The sequence below is a fragment of the Panthera pardus genome, unplaced genomic scaffold (assembly GCF_024362965.1).
Source record: "Panthera pardus isolate Hobbes unplaced genomic scaffold, ASM2436296v1 HiC_scaffold_13, whole genome shotgun sequence".
Taxonomy (NCBI): Eukaryota; Metazoa; Chordata; class Mammalia; order Carnivora; family Felidae; genus Panthera; species Panthera pardus.
In genome coordinates this window covers 199,390,350-199,407,872 of record NW_026526688.1, presented here as the reverse complement: position 1 = coordinate 199,407,872, position 17,523 = coordinate 199,390,350, and the positions used below count along the sequence as shown (strand labels likewise).

Below are 17,523 nucleotides of genomic sequence, written 5' to 3'. Positions count from 1 at the left end.
GTGTGCACTTGCATGTGGCACGGGCGTGCCCGGGCGTGCCTGTTTGATGAGTAATCTCTCACGTCGCGCCTCCCTTTCCCCGCAGTGGGCTGTGGAGTGCAACGGCCTCCTGCGGACCCTGCACGGCCTGGAGCAGGAGCACCTCAGGAGGTCCCTGGCTCTGCAGCAAGAGGAAGACTTTGCCAAGGCGCACAGGCAGCTGGCCATTTTCCAAAGAAACGAACTGCACAATATCTTCTTTACCCAGATACAAAGTGCCATTTTCCAAGGGGAACTGAAGCCAGAGGCGGCGAAAACGCTGCTGCAGAATTACTCCGAAATACAGGTGAGGCCTCACATCGGCTCGCGGTGAGGGAAGAGTGACTTCCCCGCCCCGTCTCTCGGGGGTTTCTCCTCTGCCGGAGTGAGTCCCGTCTCTTCCTTTCTCTTCCTTTCGGTTGCATACAGTGAACTGACCGCCTTTTCCTTCCTCCCCTTGAGGTGTGTGTGAGTTGCCAGTAAACCGGGCAGTCGGTGGCTTGAAGCCCAGGCCGGGGACGCCGGCTGACTCGGATTCGAATTCCTGTCCCACCAGCCATCAGCTCTGCGAATTGAGGCAAATTGCCTGACTCCCCCGATCCCGTTCCCTCAGCCTGCAGAATGGGGGTAATAGAGCGGATTCATGGAAGAGCCTGTGCCTGGCACATTATACCCTTAATATATATACAGCAGTTAAAAATCTATAAATACACGTGTGCATGCTCGTGTGCGTGCATCCGTGTGTACCTGGGGTTTACTCTCCGTGGATACTCCTGGGTGAATCCGTGTGTTTGCGTGTGAGCCTCGGTGTGAATGTTACTAATCCCGATGGAATAAAGTCCCGAACATCAATGGGAATAGCCGATCTGAGACCGTCACCACCGCTGCTGAGGAATTTCTCCGGCCCGCACGGGATATTTTGCACGCGCGTTTACACCCGCAGAGTGAAACCACCGGCTTGCAGCCATGCGAGCAGATTTCTGGTCCCGGCACAGGCCCGGCGAGGGAGGGCTGTGAGGAGCAGGGCCGTGCCAGAGGAGACCAAGTGACCGTCCCCGAAAGGCTCCCGAAAGTGGGTTTTCCAGGGTGAGAGGGCCCCCATCAGGAGGCACCACGCGTGAGGAGAACAAGCCAGCCTCTCCGGGTTGTTCCCACTCAGACTTCAGTGGGAGTAGATACAGGAAGGATTCTGTTGTCTTCCTGGTTAGGCCTTCAGACCCCGTGGCATCCCTTAAGTACTGACCAGTTATGGAGTCATCTTTCTCCTCATGGCGGGCGGTGGCTGACTGTCAACACGTGGGCGTTCAAGCTAGAACGAATGCGTGATCGTTAGCAGTAATGGGATCAAGAAGGTGACTTCCATGGGTGATAATTGTCCCACAGCACAGGCATCTGTGCTGCAAGGCGCTTTTCCTTACGAAACTGGCTCGAGTCAGTGGTTCGCACGGACCCGGTTTTTGTGGAGGGCAGGAATATTGCCTCAGTGTTCCCGGTAGATCGATTCTGCTGCTGGTGAGTCAGGAACACGCTGGTGTTCGGCCATATCGGACCGACCGTTCTGCTTTCCCGTCTGGACGGTGCAGGTTCCCAGGTGTCGGGAACTGGAGACATCGCAGCTTTAGGGGGAGAGGAGACTGGCCGTGGTATCACATGTATCTTGTAGAACAAAGCGTTGATCTCTCTGGCGACCCACTGCAGGGACTATGTTTCCACGGATGGGGAAAGACAGCAGAGCCACCCAGTGGGATAGCACAGCTTAAGCCAATGTTTTGATTACCGCTGGTCCAACGACTGCCCATCTAACTACTGTGCCGCTGGTTAAAGCGGCATTCGATAGCAGCCTGAATTTAGAGCACAGGTCCTGGAATTAGATCACTGAGTTCAAATCCCTGCCCAGCCATTGGCCAGCAGTTTGCTGTGGACCCCGTTTCCTCCTCTGTGACGTGGGAACAATTGTTCTCTCTCTCTAGATGAAGTAAGATAAAGCGAGGAACACTCTGGGCCCAGGACGGACCCAGAGAAGATACCCAGGTATCTGATAACCTCATAACCCAGGTTATCATCAGCGTCTTGTGTTTGCTTGGGCTTTGTCATCTTGTCTCCCGTCTCCTGCCGGAGTGTGGAGGTTCGGGGGGTCAATTCAGGTGTCTGATTTACCGGTGCTGTGTTTTGCGAACCACGTGGGTGGAGGCCGAGCGACTGAGCGAAATCCGCTTCCCGTTTCCTAGGGCAGGAAAGATGTTTCGACAGCCCCCAGCTATCTGGGTCTAGAATGCACTCATTTCTTATTAGTAGGTAATTTTCTTCTAAGCCCTTGTTAACGGCAGGGCGGTTGAAGGTGATCACCCCCATGCCCCTACCCCTGTGCGTTTCCTTCAGAAAGGAAATGGAATGCTTTACATGCCTAGAATGTTCTCTAAATGTTAATGAGGCATATTTTCTTGATTTTTTTTTTTCTAAACAGGAGAAATTGGAAGAGTTAATGGACTTTTTCCAGGCTAGTAAGAGATACCATCTAAGTAAAAGATTTGGCCACAGGGAGTACCTGGTCCAGAACATGCAGTCGTCAGAGACCCGTGTGCAAGGCCTTCTGAGCGCCGCTGATGCTCAGCTGACCGTGTTCATCCAGAAGCATGAGAGGTGAGACCTGAGAGCCATCACAGATGACACACACAACCCCCTTGCCCCATCGTTCCTCATCAGGGATCGTCCACGCTGCTCGGTCAGCGAATACACTGACTGCTCCTGACTTCGTAAGAAAGATTCTCTAGTTGGAAGAATCCTTTGCATTGTAGAATTTTAAAAACGTAAGTGATAGTTGAGACAGCCATACGACGAACCTTCCCTGTGCCCATCATACAATCTCCATGATCAATCCTGATGTTGCCCCACATCCCCCCAGAGTTATTTATTTATTTTTTTTAGTGTTTATTTATTATTATTTTGAGAGACAGAGCGCGAGGGGCAGGTGGAGAGGCAGAGAGAGAGGGACACACAGAATCGGAAGCAGGCTCCAGGCTCCGAGCTGTCAGCATAGAGCCCGACGTGGAGCTCAAACCCACAGACCACGAGATCACGACCTGAGCCGATGTTGGACACTCAACCGACCGAGCCACCCAGGCGCCCCTCCTCCAGAGTTATTTTAAAGCAAATCCCCAACATCTCGCTGCGAGATCAGTGGTGGAGGCTTACATGGGCTGTGTGGTGGGAGAGCCCACTTCCCCTTGAACTTGGGCACTCTGCTGGCTTCTGCATTCACCTCGGGAGTGAAGTCTGAACATACAGAGGCTTGGGGCACCTGGGTGGCTCAGTCGGTTGAGCGTCCCACTCTTAATTTCGGCTCAGGTTGTGATCCCAGGGTCATGGGATTGAACCCTGAGCCGGTCTCTGTGCTGGGTGTGGCGCCTACTTGGGATTCTCTCTCCCCCTCTCTCTGTCTCTCTCTTTCTCTCTGTCTCGGTCTCTCCCTCTGCCCCTCTACCCTACTCAGGTGCACATGTGCTGTCTCTCTCTTTCTAAAATAAATCAATACGTACACACACAGATGTTGGTCTTGGATCACACGTGGTCTTTCTCTGCAGCTCCAGGGTGCCGTGTGGTCGGTGGAAATGCACCTTCCTGCCAGGGCAGCCTCTGCTCTTCTGCAGCCTGCCTGCCTCCTTCCTTCCTCCCTTCCTTCCTTCCTTCCTTCTTTCCTTCTTTCTTTCCTTCCTCCTTCCTTCCTTCCTTCCTTCCTTCCTTCCTTCCTTCCTTCCTCCTTTCCTTCCTCCTTTCCTCCTTCCTTCCTTCCTTCCTCCCTCCTTCCTTCCTTCCTTCCTTCCTTCCTTCTTCCTTCCTTCCTTCCTTCCTCCTTCCTTCCTTATTCCTTCCTTCCTTCCTTCCTTCCTTCCTTCCTTCCTCCTTTCCTTCCTCCTTCCTTCCTTCCTTCCTTCCTTCCTTCCTTCCTTCCTTCCTTCTTCCTTCCTTCCTCCTTCCTTCCTTCCTTCCTTCCTCCCTCCTTCCTTCCTTCCTTCCTTCCTTCCTTCTTCCTTCATTCCTTCTTTCCTTCCTTCCTTCCTCCTTCCTTCCTTATTCCTTCCTTCCTTCCTTCTTTCCTCCCTTCCTTCCTTCCTTCCTCCTTTCCTTCCTCCTTCCTTCCTTCCTTCCTTCCTTCTTTCCTTCCTTCCTTCCTTCCTTCTTCCTTCCTTCCTTCCTTCCTTCCTTCCTTCCTTCCTTCTTTCCTTCCTTCTTTCCTTCCTTCCTTCCTTATTCCTTCCTTCTTCCTTCCTTCCTTCCTTCCTTCCTTCCTTCCTTCCTTCTTCCTTCCTTCCTCCTTCCTTCCTTCCTTCCTTCCTTCCTTCCTTCCTCCCTCCCTCCCTCCCTCCTTCCTTCCTTCCTCCCTCCCTCCCTCCCTCCTTCCTTCCTTCCTTCTTTCCTTCCTTCCTCCTTCCTTTCTCCTTCCTTCCTTCCTTCCTTCCTTCCTTCCTTCCTTCCTTCCTTCCTCCTTCTTCCTTCCTTCCTTCCTTCTTCCTTCCTTCTTCCTTCCTCCTTCCTTCCTTCCTTCCTTCCTTCCTTCCTTCCTTCCTTCCTCCTTCCTTCCTTCCTTCCTTCCTTCCTTCCTTCCTTCCTTCCTTCTTTCCTTCCTTTCTTCCTTCCTTCCTTCCTTCCTTCCTTCCTTCCTTCCTTCCTCCTTCCTTCTTTCCTTCCTTCTTTCCTTCCTTCCTTCCTTCCTCCTTCCTTCCTTCCTTCCTTCCTTCCTTCCTCCCTCCCTCCCTCCCTCCTTCCTTCCTTCCTCCCTCCCTCCCTCCCTCCCTCCTTCCTTCCTTCCTTCCTCCCTCCCTCCCTCCCTCCTTCCTTCCTTCTTTCCTTCCTTCCTCCTTCCTTTCTCCTTCCTTCCTTCCTTCCTTCCTTCCTTCCTCCTTCTTCCTTCCTTCCTTCCTTCTTCCTTCCTTCTTCCTTCCTCCTTCCTTCCTTCCTTCCTTCCTTCCTTCCTTCCTTCCTTCCTTCTTTCCTTCCTTCTTTCCTTCCTTTCTTCCTTCCTTCCTTCCTTCCTTCCTTCCTTCCTCCTTCCTTCCTTCCTTCCTTCCTTCCTTCCTCCTTCCTTCCTTCCTTCCTTCCTTCCTTCCTTCCTTCCTCCTTCCTTCCTTCTTCCTTCCTTCCTTCCTTCCTTCCTTCCTTCCTTCCTTCCTTCTTTCTTCCTTCCTTCCTTCTTTCTTTCTTCCTTCCTTTCTTCTTCCTTCCTTCCTTCCTTCCTTCCTCCTTCCTTCCTTCCTTCCTTCCTTCCTCCTTCCTTCCTTCCTCCTTCCTTCCTTCCTCCTTCCTTCCTTCCTCCTTCCTTCCTTCCTTCCTTCCTTCTTCCTTCCTTCCTTCTTCCTTCCTTCCTTCCTTCCTTCCTTCCTTCCTTCTTTCTTTCCTCCCTTCCTTCCTTCCTCCTTCCTTCCTTCCTTCCTTCGAGGTACTTGATTGCAAACAACGACACTTGCTCTTTCTGGTTATGAGAAGCTCTGAAATAAACAGAGGCCTGACTATAAAGCTGTCTTTCCCAGGACAGTCTGTGGTTTTCTGAATTGATTCCGCCACCTTGGTAATTTTATTAGGGCTCTGCAGCTCTCCCCGCCCTACCAAATGAGGATGCTGTAAGGTGCAAATTATGCGAACACTCCCTACCCAAAGATGCTAATGAATTTGTCACTGCAGTTGCCTTGACACTCCTGATTAATTTTCACTCAAGTCAAAGAAACCGTTCCTTGCCTTGAACTGAAACACCGGACAGCTGGTCATACTGTCGTGAGCCACGACTAGGCAGGTGTGTCCTATCTCTGACTTTTAAATTCCATTTTAAGAAGTTGGCCTAGACTTCTGTTTCTAAGGCATGTATCCGCCATTCATTCATTCATTCATTCATTCGCCTATTCACTCCTTCAAGAAGCTTCCGTGGATAAACTACCCTGTGGGAGCAGAGGGCCCAGCCCAGCGATGCAGGCCGACTGGGACTAGTAGTGGGAATCACAACAACAGACTGTGTCGGTCAGGATTCTGGAGAAAAACAGCCAGTCAGATAGGTACGGGGAGTTGGCACGCACAGTGACAGAGGCTGAGAAGCCCCCCATCTGTCATCTGCAAGCCGGAGACTCAGCAAAGCGGGTGGCAGAGTTCAGTCTGAGTCCAGAGGCCTGAGGACCAGAGGGGATCCCAGCCTGGGAGCAGCAGAAGGTGAGGCGAGGAGTCCAGCTGAAGCAGTGAGACTGGAAAAAAGGGGGCAGATTCCTCCTTCCTCTGTCGTGTGTTCTGTTCAGTCCCCTGCTGGATTGGCTGGGGTCCCCCCACATGGAGGAGGGTGGGCGGTCTGCTTTACCCTCTAATGTCTCCTGGAAACCCCCTCCCAGACCCACTCGGACACAGCGCTTACTGTGGGTGCCCTGCGGCTACCCAGGTTAACGTGAAGAATGAACTCTTCACAGGGTATTTCCTACCTTTACTTCTTGGACTTCCGTTGTTTTTTTGTTTTGTTTTGTTTTTAATTGGTTTTAATGTTTATTCTTGAGAGAGACAGAGTGCGAGCCAGGGGAGGGGCAGAGAGAGGGGGAGACACAGAATCCGAAACAGGCTCCAGGCTCCGCGCTGTCAGCACAGAGCACGACGCAGGGCTCGAACTCACGAACCGCGGGATCATGACCTGAGCCGAAGTCGGATGCTCAACCGACTGAGCCACCCAGGCGCCCCCCGCTTGGACTTCCATCGTGACAGTCCCATCACCAGGAACTCCTGACCCACCGTCTCCTCTTGGAAAACTGTGGTGGCCCCTTGAGCGCCACTCTTTCCCAGAACTCTTGCCCAGCCTTGGCCCAAACCGGCAGGTTTCTGAGGTTGAGCCTTCTGTGCACGTCTCTAGCGACGCTGACTTCACCCTTCCTGTATTTCGGGAACTTCCTGCCTGCCTGTTCCGCTTCTGCTCCTTCAGGGTGAACGAAGACTTTCTCTGATCAAACCAAACTCATGCAGAGATGACTGTCCAGCCACACCAAGAGCTGGGCTGAGAGTGGGTTTGCAGCGTGCCTCAGCCACCTCTCTCTCTCTCTCTCTCTCTCTCTCTCCCTCCTAGAGCAGGGTACCTGGACGAGGACCAGATGGAGGCCCTGTTGGAGCGCACCCAGACGGAAGTCTTTTCCATCAAACAGAAGCTGGACAATGACTTGAAGCAGGAGAAGAAGAAGCTGCACCAGAAATTAATCCTTAAGAGAAGGCGAGAGATACTGCAAAAGGTATGTGAGGACTCGCGCCCTTGACGCTTTGTGTGACCTTCCCGAGCCCTCGCGGGGCGCCAGGCACCGCTGGGGTCCGGAGCGCGGCCGAGGATCTCCCAGAGCCACGTGCCGTGCCTGGCGGAGACTCACTAGAACGCAGTGTCCCGCAGGTGCCGTCCAGCCTGGGCAGAGCAGAGAGTCCTGGTGTGTTGGTCCCGCCCACCGGGGCCGGGAGTGAGGGCAGGGGGAGTGAAGAGTGAGCGATGGGTACCCTCGCGCTCACTGAGGGCTTGCTCAGCCCTGTGCTAAGTTTGCTGCAGGAGATGTCTCACTGAGTCCCTACATTAACCCTGTGAGGTCAGTACTAGCGTTTGGTCCTTTTGTTTTCGTGTTAGCTTTATTTTTTTACATTTGTTTTAATGTTTATTTTTGAGAGAGAGAGAGAGAGACAGAGTGCGAAGGGGGGAGGAGCACAGAGAGAGGGCGACACAGAATCCGAAGCAGGCTCCAGGCTCCCAGCTGCCAGCACAGAGCCCGACGCGGGGCTCGAACCCATGAACTGAGATCGTGACCTGAGCCGAAGTCGGACGCTCAACCCACTGGGCCACCCAGGCGCCCCTGGTTTTGTTTTGTTAATGAGAACCCTGAAGGTGAGAGAGCCTCAGTGTGGCAGCTCGAGCTGACCGGGGGCTTGTGAAGGACTGACACTCAGACCTCGCGGCTCCGGAGGCTGAAAGCCTGAGATCAGGGTGGGGCTCGAACTCGCGAGGACCCTGGTGTGGGCGGCGGACGGCCGACTCTTCGCTGGGTCTGCCCACGGTGGGAGCCCTGTGGGGTCTCCTTTGTGAGGGCGCGACTCCCGTCCACGAGGGCTCCACCCTCATGATCCCGGCACCTCCCAAAGGCCCCGCCTCCGAAGGCCGTCACATCAGGTGTTGGGTTTGAACGCATCAGTGCCCGAAGGGATGCGCACGTTCGGGTCATAGCGCTCAGTGGTGTGGCCACGGCGAGATACCCAGTAAGTGGCAGACATGGGGCCGAACCGAGGCCGATGTGACTTGGGGCCTACGCTTTATCCTCATCACTAACCTCCTCTGCTCTTTGCCCACCTTGGGAGAGGCGAGACCCACAGGCAGACGTGAAAATGCATCCCGACGGGCTCACCTCACCCATACACTGAGTCCGGAAGCACCAATGTGCTCGATGCGCAGGAGGCCGGGATGGACGCTGGAGGTGGTGGGCGGGAGTCGTGTTCAAAGGGAGGCGAGAGTGCACTCTGCTGTGACCAGCTAGACTGGGCGAGGGTGGGGGGTGGAGGGGGCTCCCCGGGGAGGGCCCCTTGCGCCAGGCCGATGGGGAGCCCTGAAGGGTTTTCAGACGGAGAGGGACATAATCGGATGTGGGATTTAGGAAGCCCACCTAGGAGCACCCTGTGGGGGAGAGACGGTGGAGCCTGGAGGGACGGACCCACGAGAGGCTTGGGCAGGTGGGAGCTGACCGGGGCCTCCGCAGTGTCCCCGAGCACGGTGGGTGGGGACAGATTCAGAGCATTTCTGGGGCATACGGGGTGACACCTAGTATCGTCTGGTCCCGTTCTGGAGGGAGGGAAGGGGTTGCAGACCAACTTCCTAATTTGATCACTGGAAACCCTGCTTTTCATGATCAAGTTTTGGCCCCAACGTCAAGCGCTGATTTTCGCCTTGACCGCTCAAGTCCACCCCATCCTTGACCGTTGCCTCATGCGTCTCCACTGGCTCGAGGATGAAATCAGTGGGGCCCAAGGCCACCTTTCTCTGATGGTCTGGCCTGATTTCGGGTTAGGATCCGGAAGGGTGGACGGGCTCCAGGGACTCCAGCAGGCCTCTGTGAATATTGTTTCTGGACCGTCCCGTGTCCTCACAGAACAGAACAGAGACTGTCTGCCGGTGCTGTGATAAGTCCCAGCAGGACGGACATCTTTCTGCTTGTCCGCTCGCCCTCCACCACAGGGCCCTCACCCCTCCCGCTCTCTCCCCAGGGATGTGCTTTCGCCACATTTTTCTTTTTGGTTTTTAATTTCTTTTTAATGTTTTTATTTATTTTGGAGACAGAGAGAGAGACAGAGCATGAGCGGGGGAGGGGCAGAGAGAGAGGGAGACACAGAATCCGAAGCAGCTCCAGGCTCCGAGCTGTCAGCACAGAGTCCGACGCGGGGCTCGAACCCACGGACCGCGAGATCATGACCTGAGCCGAAGTCGGACGCTCAACCGACTGAGCCACCCAGGCGCCCCAACATCTTTCTTTTTTTTAAGTTTATTTATTTTGAGAGAGACAGAGACAGTGCGAGTAAGGGAGGGGCAGAGAGAGAGAGACAGAGACAGAGACAGAGACAGAGAGAATCCCAAGCAGGCTCCCCACTACCAGTGCAGAGCCCCGTGCAGGGCTCGATCCCACGAACTGTGAGATCATGACCTGATCTGAAATCCAGAGTCAGACGCTTAAGCGACCAAGCCACCCGGGCGCCCCTTCTCTCCTCGCATCTTAACCCGACTGAAGTGTGCCCTGTTCCCTCGGGTCCCACTCGGATCTCTTGCCTTGAAGGCCTCCCCTGACCTCCTGACGTAAGTTGTCTGTCCTGGATCTCAGGGTGGTTTTTTCCTGTTACCCCATCCGGAGCTGGGGTTCCCGTGTGCCTGGGGCATGGTGAGGGTAATAGACACTCCCTGTCGTGAGCTCTGCAGTAGGCACTCCTCTGAGTCCTACACACGGTGAAGCAACTCACCGAATCCTCACAAATGCTGTGGGAGATACATCCTGCTATTGCCCCCATTTCGCAGATGAGGATATTGGAGACACAGAGAGGACTAGACGTTCTCTTTGGGTCACTCCTCTTGGCCATGGAGGTGCCAGGATTGGAACCCAGGTGGTCTGCCTCGTGGGCTTTACCTACTCAATAATAAGCCTTGGGGCTCATTCGATGAAGCGTCCGACTTCGGCTCAGGTCATCAGCTCACAGCTCATGGGCTCGAGCCCCGCGTCGGGCTCTGTGCGGACAGCTCGGCCTGGAGCCTGCTTCGGAGTCTGTGTCTCCCTCTCTCTCTGCCCGTCCCCCTGCTTGCTTTCTGTCTCTCAAAAAATGAAACATTAAAAATTAAAATTAAAAAATGATCATACAAGCCTCGAACAAATAAAGCTCTCACTATATTTTGGGTTACTACTCTCTTTTTAAAAATTTCGTTTAATGTTTATTTATTTTTGAGAGAGAGAGAGGGAGACCGAGCAGGAGTGGGGGAAGGGCAGAGAGAGGGAGACACAGAATCGGAAGCAGGCTCCAGGCTCCGAGCCGTCAGCACAGAGCCCCATGCGGGGCTTGAACCCACGAACCCTGAGATCGTGACCTGAGCCGAAGTCGGACGCTCAACCGACTGAGCCACGCGGGCGCCCCTAGTTTGGGTTCCTTTCTTGAGGCTAGTTTTCCAAGCGTGGTCGTCGGGAAAGGACCTGTCAGCGTCCTGTGCCTCCTGCAGCCGGTTTGCACGGGGTCCCCCAGGGGGCTGTGCGCACGGACCCTGCCCTCACTTAGCTCTCCTGCCTGAAACCCCCGCAGCACAAGGAGCAGCGGAAGGAGCTGCTGTCCGTCGGGGAGGCCCTGCGAGCCGCCGAGGACGCCGGCCAGTTCCTGGGCCGCTGGGGGAGCCTGCTGGCGGAGCACAACGCCGCGCTGGAGACGCTACAGGAGCGCCTGGACCAGGCCGCCCTGGAGGACCTCAGGGCCCTGACCCTGTCGCTGTCCGAGAAGGCCACCGAGGAGCTGCGGCGGCTGCAGAGCTCGGGGGTGGCCCAGGAGCTGCTCAAGCACGGCGTGCCCTGGCTCTTCCTGCAGCAGATCCTGGAAGAGCACGGCCGGGAGCTGGCCGCCCGGGCCCGGCAGCTCGAGGCCGAGGAGAGGGACAGGGACCAGGAGGGCGTCCAGAGCGTGAGGCAGAGACTGAAGGACGACGCCCCGGAGGCCTCCACGGAGGAGCAGGCGGAGCTGAGACGCTGGGAGCACCTGATCTTCGCGTGAGTGCCCTGCGAGCCCTCCCCCTCCTCCACCCCCCACGAGAGGGGTCCCGCCCGTGGTCGAGGGGACAGCGGGCACTGCATAGACGGGAGCGGGGACGGCAGTTCCTTAGTCACAAGGACCGGCGGCCCAGGGGACGGGGTCACCCAGGGCCGCAGCCGGGGCCAGCGAGAGGCAGGCTTTGTAGCAAGAAGAGGGTGAGGTTCCCATGGAGGGAGGTGACTGGTGGCGAACAGGACCCTCCCCTCTCTGCTCCCGGGGACAAGGCCCTTCGTCGGCCGGCCTTCTTACCGAGGGGACCAGGCACAGCTCCTGCCCATGCAGGACATATCACATGTCGTTGCTCATTCGAGGCCATTCCGAGCCCGCCCCGTTTCACCAGATGTCAACGACGTGTGATGTTGGCCTCTACTCTGAGGCCTTCCAGGTCTCACTGTCTCTTCACCCGGCCCCTCCCTTCAGTCACCGATTCGGTGACTGGGCTATTTGATTTCATTCTTAATCGAGAACCGTGTAATGACATCCGCCTGTGAGTAGGACGTACTGGGCCACAGCTGGCCACCACTTCTCGTATAATAACTGGAAAATAGCAGATAAATGGCACACCTCCTGTTTTTAAAGACGCAGGGGTGCTGTGGAAGTGATGAGGACCAGCCCAAGTCACCTGCCTCAGGGGCCAGAGCGCCACAGCCCTTCGCTTCCCGGCAGTGTTTGGCAGCTGTCTGCACAGACGGAGATGTGGTGTGGCCCAAATGGGGCACCTTTTGTGGTGTCAGAGAGACCAGCAAAGCGTTTGGCAGTTGTTGAGGGCTGGCCCATCAGATCGGAAAGAGAAGGAGCTCCAAACAAGGCCAGCGTGGGGCTTTAGAGAGGAGTGAGGTGTGGACCGCATAGACCAGAAAGCCTGGATTTAAATCCCACCAGCTGAGTGTAGGAAAGTCACCTAACCAACTTGAGCCTCATTTCTCTTGCCTTAAACGACAATAGTAAATCACTTAGGGTGCGGTCCGCAGCACGTGATACTATCGCATCGGCAAAAGGCGCAGAGAATATTTTATAGGAAGGATTCAGCGGTAGATGTTTCTAGGCTTGATTCAGTGGCTCAGTGATTCTGTCAGGGACCCAGTTCTCACAGTCTTTGTGCTCCACTACCTTCCGTGTGCCTCCTTGGTCTTTGGGCTCATCCCCTCATGGTTTCAGGATGGCTGCTGCAGCTCCAGGTGTCACGCTCATTATCCCTTTTGAACATCTTAGGCATCAATCGTTCCGATACCACCGGTCACAAGCCCATGCCTAAACCGCTCACCGGCAAGGAGAATGACACAGCCATGATTGTCGTAGACCAGAGGCAGTAAACGTTTGTTTAATGACATGCAGATAAGCGTAGTCACTGAGGGCCACTTGAATTTTGTTGCAACCAGACGCACTCTGTAAACTAATGAACTTGACTGGGTTCCAGTAAAACTTTATTAACAAAAACAGGCAGGGGGCCGGACTTGGTCCACAGGCCGTAGTTTGCCAGTCCCTGCCTTAGACCAGTTGCAGAAGCCCCACCCCGGGGCTGTGAGCTGACAAGGGGCTGAGCTGAGCTGACAAGGGGCAAGGTAGTGGCCCTGGGTTAGGTCATCAACCACGTCTAACAAGATGCCACCTTCATGGCATCGATGAGGGAGTACATGGGTTAATATATTTAAATCCTTTAACACAACCCTTGATCTGCAGGAAGTGGGAGATGAGTAGTAGCTTTACCTCTAATATTCCTGTGCTGGAAGAGCTCAGATTATCAGGAAAGCAGACACAGAGAGAGGCCATCATTGACAGACGATGCCCAGGCAGGTAACCATACGGGGCACCCTGCAGGATCCAGATCTTTGCCAGGCTCCGAGGGAGGTACGCTGTGTGCGCCCACCACCGGCCTGGCACTGGGAGCCAGAGACGAGCGGGCGTGGGCCCCCGGTGCCTTGCGGCGAGGGGGCACGACCGGGGATGGGGCAGCTTGACAGAAGTCGTGGTCCTTATCTGGGGGTGAAACGGAGAGACCGGTGTGGCCGGTGTGAAGGAACAAAGTTAAAAACCAGCAGCGCAGGAGGAAAGAACAATTTCCACCCTCCACTGGGTCCATTTATTTCCAGTAATGAAGTAACCGTTTGCCTGTATGAACGTGATTGTGCCCATCTGGCAGGAACAGAGAGCCTCTTTTCCTCTTAACAAACGGACCTACCAATCCATATTCCTTAAAGCTGCTTTTCCTTTCAACAAACCAACCAGCCAGCCCAGAAATTTAAGCAAATAAGCAAACCCAAACAATCCATCCGAGCAAATAAACAAAACTCAACCCCATTTGGGATACTTTTCTTGGTATAGACGCTTCACCGTCTGAGCTGATTCTTGGGCACAACTTAATTCTGAATCCAGAGCTCTGCCTGTTGGAAGTTGTTGCACGGACAGGAGGGTGGAGGGGGTGTTGTGGGTCGGGGGTGGCGGAGGCCGGAGGGGAACGAGTCCTTTTCAGCATATCGGGTCAGCCCGTCTGTGTCCCCCCTCTGCCGGGCCGGCAGGCTGTGCGCTGGGCATCGGTGGTCCCTCCCACCTGCCCCCCTGTGATGGGCATGGGACGGAGGGCATCTTCCTGCCAATGCCCGTCCTTCCTTGGCAGTTACCTCTCGTGGAACGGGATCTGTCCGGCTTCTACCATTTCGTGCCTCCTATGCAGTGCTGGTCCCCGGGACTGACCTCACCACCAGGGAGAACGGGTCCTCGGGTGTCTGCAGGGAGTACAGCCTCTCAGTTCTTCCCCATCTCTGCTTTATGGTTCTCATGTATTTCCCAGTCTTTGCTAGCGTCTGTTTTCTTGGACACATAAGACGCCGTCTCCTCTCCAAGCCGGTAAAAAGCAGACCCTTACACACCACTTCCTAGTCCCACGAATTGTTCTCGGTGATTCACTCTGTATTCCCCCAGAGTCCCTTCGCACGCTGCAACCCGCTTTGGACTCTTCGAGGCGTATAAATTAGACCTGACATCCCCATTACCAGATGGTCGTTGCCTTCAGCATCATGTGGATCCGTTTTGCAGAGAGTATGACCAAAGCCGCCTCTGGTTTAGTCATTCACCAGGAAAAGAGAATTCTCACCTTGCTGTCTGAAAACGCTTTATCATTTTTCTAAGGGTCGAGGAGGGTCAATGCACACGATACACATGTGTTTGTCTACTTTGCTTATTCAAGATTCCAAAAGGTTGCAGCCTTTATTACTGAGGCATTCTGAAAAAAAAATGGCTTTGCACCGTTGTCTTAAAACACATTTTTAGAAACTTTCTGATTTCAAGCAGGATGGAGTTGCTGTAAACCTGGTTGGGTAAAGTAGGAATTAACAAGGATGTGCTTTTTTTTTTTTTTTTTTTTTTGCCAGGGAAAGCATGTGTTTGAGACTTCTTTCCTGAGCTCCTGCCTTCATTTTAAACTCCTTTAGGGCACAGATCCTCCCTGTCTCCTGTGTTTCCATCTTATCTTTGTGCCTACACAGCAGAGCATTAAGGCCGGGCCACCCCGGGGCCGATGGGCTTGAGGATGGGCAAGAATCGTGACTGAGAGTCATTTCAGGGTTGCTTTCACTTTGGATCCCACGTGCCCCACAAACACAGTGGGGAAAAGGTTCTCCAGGGGGTAAGGTACCAAGGAGCACCTGGCAGCTTCCTGGCAATCTTTTATTTTTATTATTATTTTTTAACGTTTATTCATTTTTGAGACAGAGAGACAGAGCGCGAGCTGGGGAAGGGCAGAGAGAGAGGGAGACACACTACCCGAAGCAGGCTCCAGGCTCTGAGCTGTCAGCACACAGCCTGATGAGGGGCCTGAACTCACAAACTGTGAGATTGTGACTTGAGCCAAAGTCGGACGCTTAACCGACTGAGCCACGCGGGCGCCCCTTCCTGACATTCCTTTAAAACAGTTGACGGACCCCATGAAGTGAGAAACCCAAGACAGGATGTCAAGACATGGGCCTGGGGCCTTCGCACTATTTCTGGCTGGAGGCCCACGTCAACGGAAAGTCCTATTCTATTTCCAGAAGAGAACTTTCTAGCTGAGCTGCGGTCCCAGCCTCCCTCACTGAGCTTTGGGCGTGGTAGGGCCGGCCCCGGCCTCCCACGGTGGTCCTGCAGGTTTTTCTAAAGCAAGCACAGGGCATATTTTATGCAGCCCGTGTGGATTGCACATTACTGGAAGAAGGAAAGAAAGCCGCGGTTATCAACAGAGAACACTTGTCAGATGAACTAGTGAACAGACATGCATTGCCCGAAGCAGGAAGCACAAGAGGACTCTCCCTCACTTGCTCGCTCCTGGCCCGGCAGGAACTTCTTCTGCGCTGGGGTCCCCAGCAGACTTAGCCTCACATCTCCCCAGAGACGTGGGAAAGTGAGCTTGTGGTCTGTCCGCCCGGTGGAGTGGGCCGTGGGCCTTGCCAGAAAGGAAGGGTGGGCACTTTCCTCGGCCTCCTCACCTGTAAACTGAGGATCGAGTTGCTGGAAGGACTGGCAGTGACGGAGGTAAATGGATCTTTCCTGCGGCTGCCACAGCAAAGTGTCACAAACCGGGAGGGTTTTCTCTGGCTGCCTTGGAGGCCAGAAGTGTGAAGTCAAGGCGTCAGCAGGGCCGGACTCCCTCTGAGGACACGAGGACAGAGTCTGTTCCTGGTTTCTCTCAGCTTCTGGTGATGCCACTGCCCTTGGCATCCGTCAGCTTTGTTCTGTCACTCCAGTCTCTGCCTCTGTGGTCCCAAGACTTCCCCTGCGTATGTCTCTCTTCTCTTATGAGGACATCGGTCATGTTGGATTAAGGGCCCATCCTACTCCACTATGACCTCATCTTATCCTACTTTCGCGTCGGCAGAAACCCCGTTTCCAAATAAGATCACGTTCACAGGTAGCGGGGATTGGGACTTGAGTATCTTTTGGGGGGACACACAGGTCAGCCTTTAGCAGGAGATCAGTCAGCACGTTCCCAGCATGGAACGGGTTTTCTCTGAGTGATGGCTGTCGGGCATCACCTCTTAAGACCCAGGCACTGGCCCCAGCCTTTCCCCTCGTCCTCCTGAGCTGAGCTGGCCACCCCTTCTCCAGGCTGCTGGGACCTACCGCATGCTGCTGAGCGGGCTCAGCGGACGACGCTGCGTTTTCGTGTGTTCCTAAAGCGAGAGCAGGCTCTGTCCCCGGTCAGGAGGGGCCGGAAGGTCTGCTGTGGCCCCGCAGACACCCTCACAGCCTCGTCCCACTGTAGCTTAGCTCCGGGACAGGGGAGTGTCCAGCACGACATAGCTCGGTGCTTGAGAGATCGCCGCGGAAGGAATGCGCCAATGAAGGCACGATGAGCCTTTCCAGGCGTGGACTGAACGTGTGCATTTTGCTGTTTGGATCCCCCCACCCCCGCCAGCCCCCCGGCCCGCTTCCTCCGCATAAGAACGTCTCTGTTCTGGCTTTTCCAGGAAGCTCTGTTCCTCGGCCTTCTCCCAGTCTGAAGAGGAGCTGCTCAGGATGAGGCAGGAGGTTCACGGCTGCTTCGCCCAGATGGACAGGAGCCTGGCCCTCCCCAAAATCCGGGCCCGCGTCCTGCTGCAACAGTTTCAGACCGCCTGGCGAGAAGCAGAGTTCCAGAAGTTGGACCAGGCGCTGGCTGCCCCTGAGATGCAGGTGAGAGTGATGCCCGGCGGCTCCTTGGTGGCAGACGTGGGGCGTCTCTCAGCCCCCGACACCCCCCCGGGTTCATCCCACGTCGCTCTCCTCTGCAGCCGTGTCGGCATCCGGCTACTCGTAGCACCGCCAAGCTCGTCCTGACCTTACGGTGCCCGGCCCAGACCCCCTCGCCCGGGCCCTGCACCGCAGCCGCTCAAGGCTCACACCTGCTCCCTCCTTCTGGGCGTGGCTCCGGGCAGATGGGCACCACCTGGCCTGAGACGCGCTCCCCCAGCCACACTCAGTGACCCGCTCGGGGTACAAAAGGCTGGCCCTTCCGTAAGTGCCATAAGGAGGATGCTTAGCTCAGGTGGGGTCAGGGAAAGAGAACCCCCCCACCCTCGGCCTTGTAGCGCGATGATGGGCAGCTGCCTTTTGGGGGCACCTGTCGTGTGCCTCGAAGACAGACAGCTCTCGGAGGCCATGTTTGCCCCCGAGCCCCCCCACGGAGCCGTCAAGGCTACACCTTACCTGAGAGCCCCGCCCTTTGCCCTTCCTGACCTGGTCCCTCAC

The 17,523-nt window shown here is 55.3% G+C and overlaps 1 protein-coding gene across 7 annotated transcripts in view; it reads left to right on the top strand.

Moving 5' to 3' along the window:
- EVC2 (EvC ciliary complex subunit 2) overlaps positions 1 to 17,523 on the top strand; it is a 135,301-nt gene that overhangs the window by 81,341 nt on the left and 36,437 nt on the right. For 5 of the 7 annotated variants that reach the window (XM_019453730.2, XM_053901701.1, XM_019453732.2 and 2 more), the window contains 5 exons: positions 86 to 325; positions 2,483 to 2,658; positions 7,100 to 7,259; positions 10,828 to 11,282; positions 16,764 to 16,968. In XM_019453730.2, coding sequence (XP_019309275.2) covers positions 86 to 325; positions 2,483 to 2,658; positions 7,100 to 7,259; positions 10,828 to 11,282; positions 16,764 to 16,968 — 1,236 coding nt within the window. The remainder of the gene's footprint in view (positions 1 to 85; positions 326 to 2,482; positions 2,659 to 7,099; positions 7,260 to 10,827; positions 11,283 to 16,763; positions 16,969 to 17,523) is intronic. The other 2 variants (XM_019453731.2, XM_019453733.2) reach the window with 2 other exon arrangements.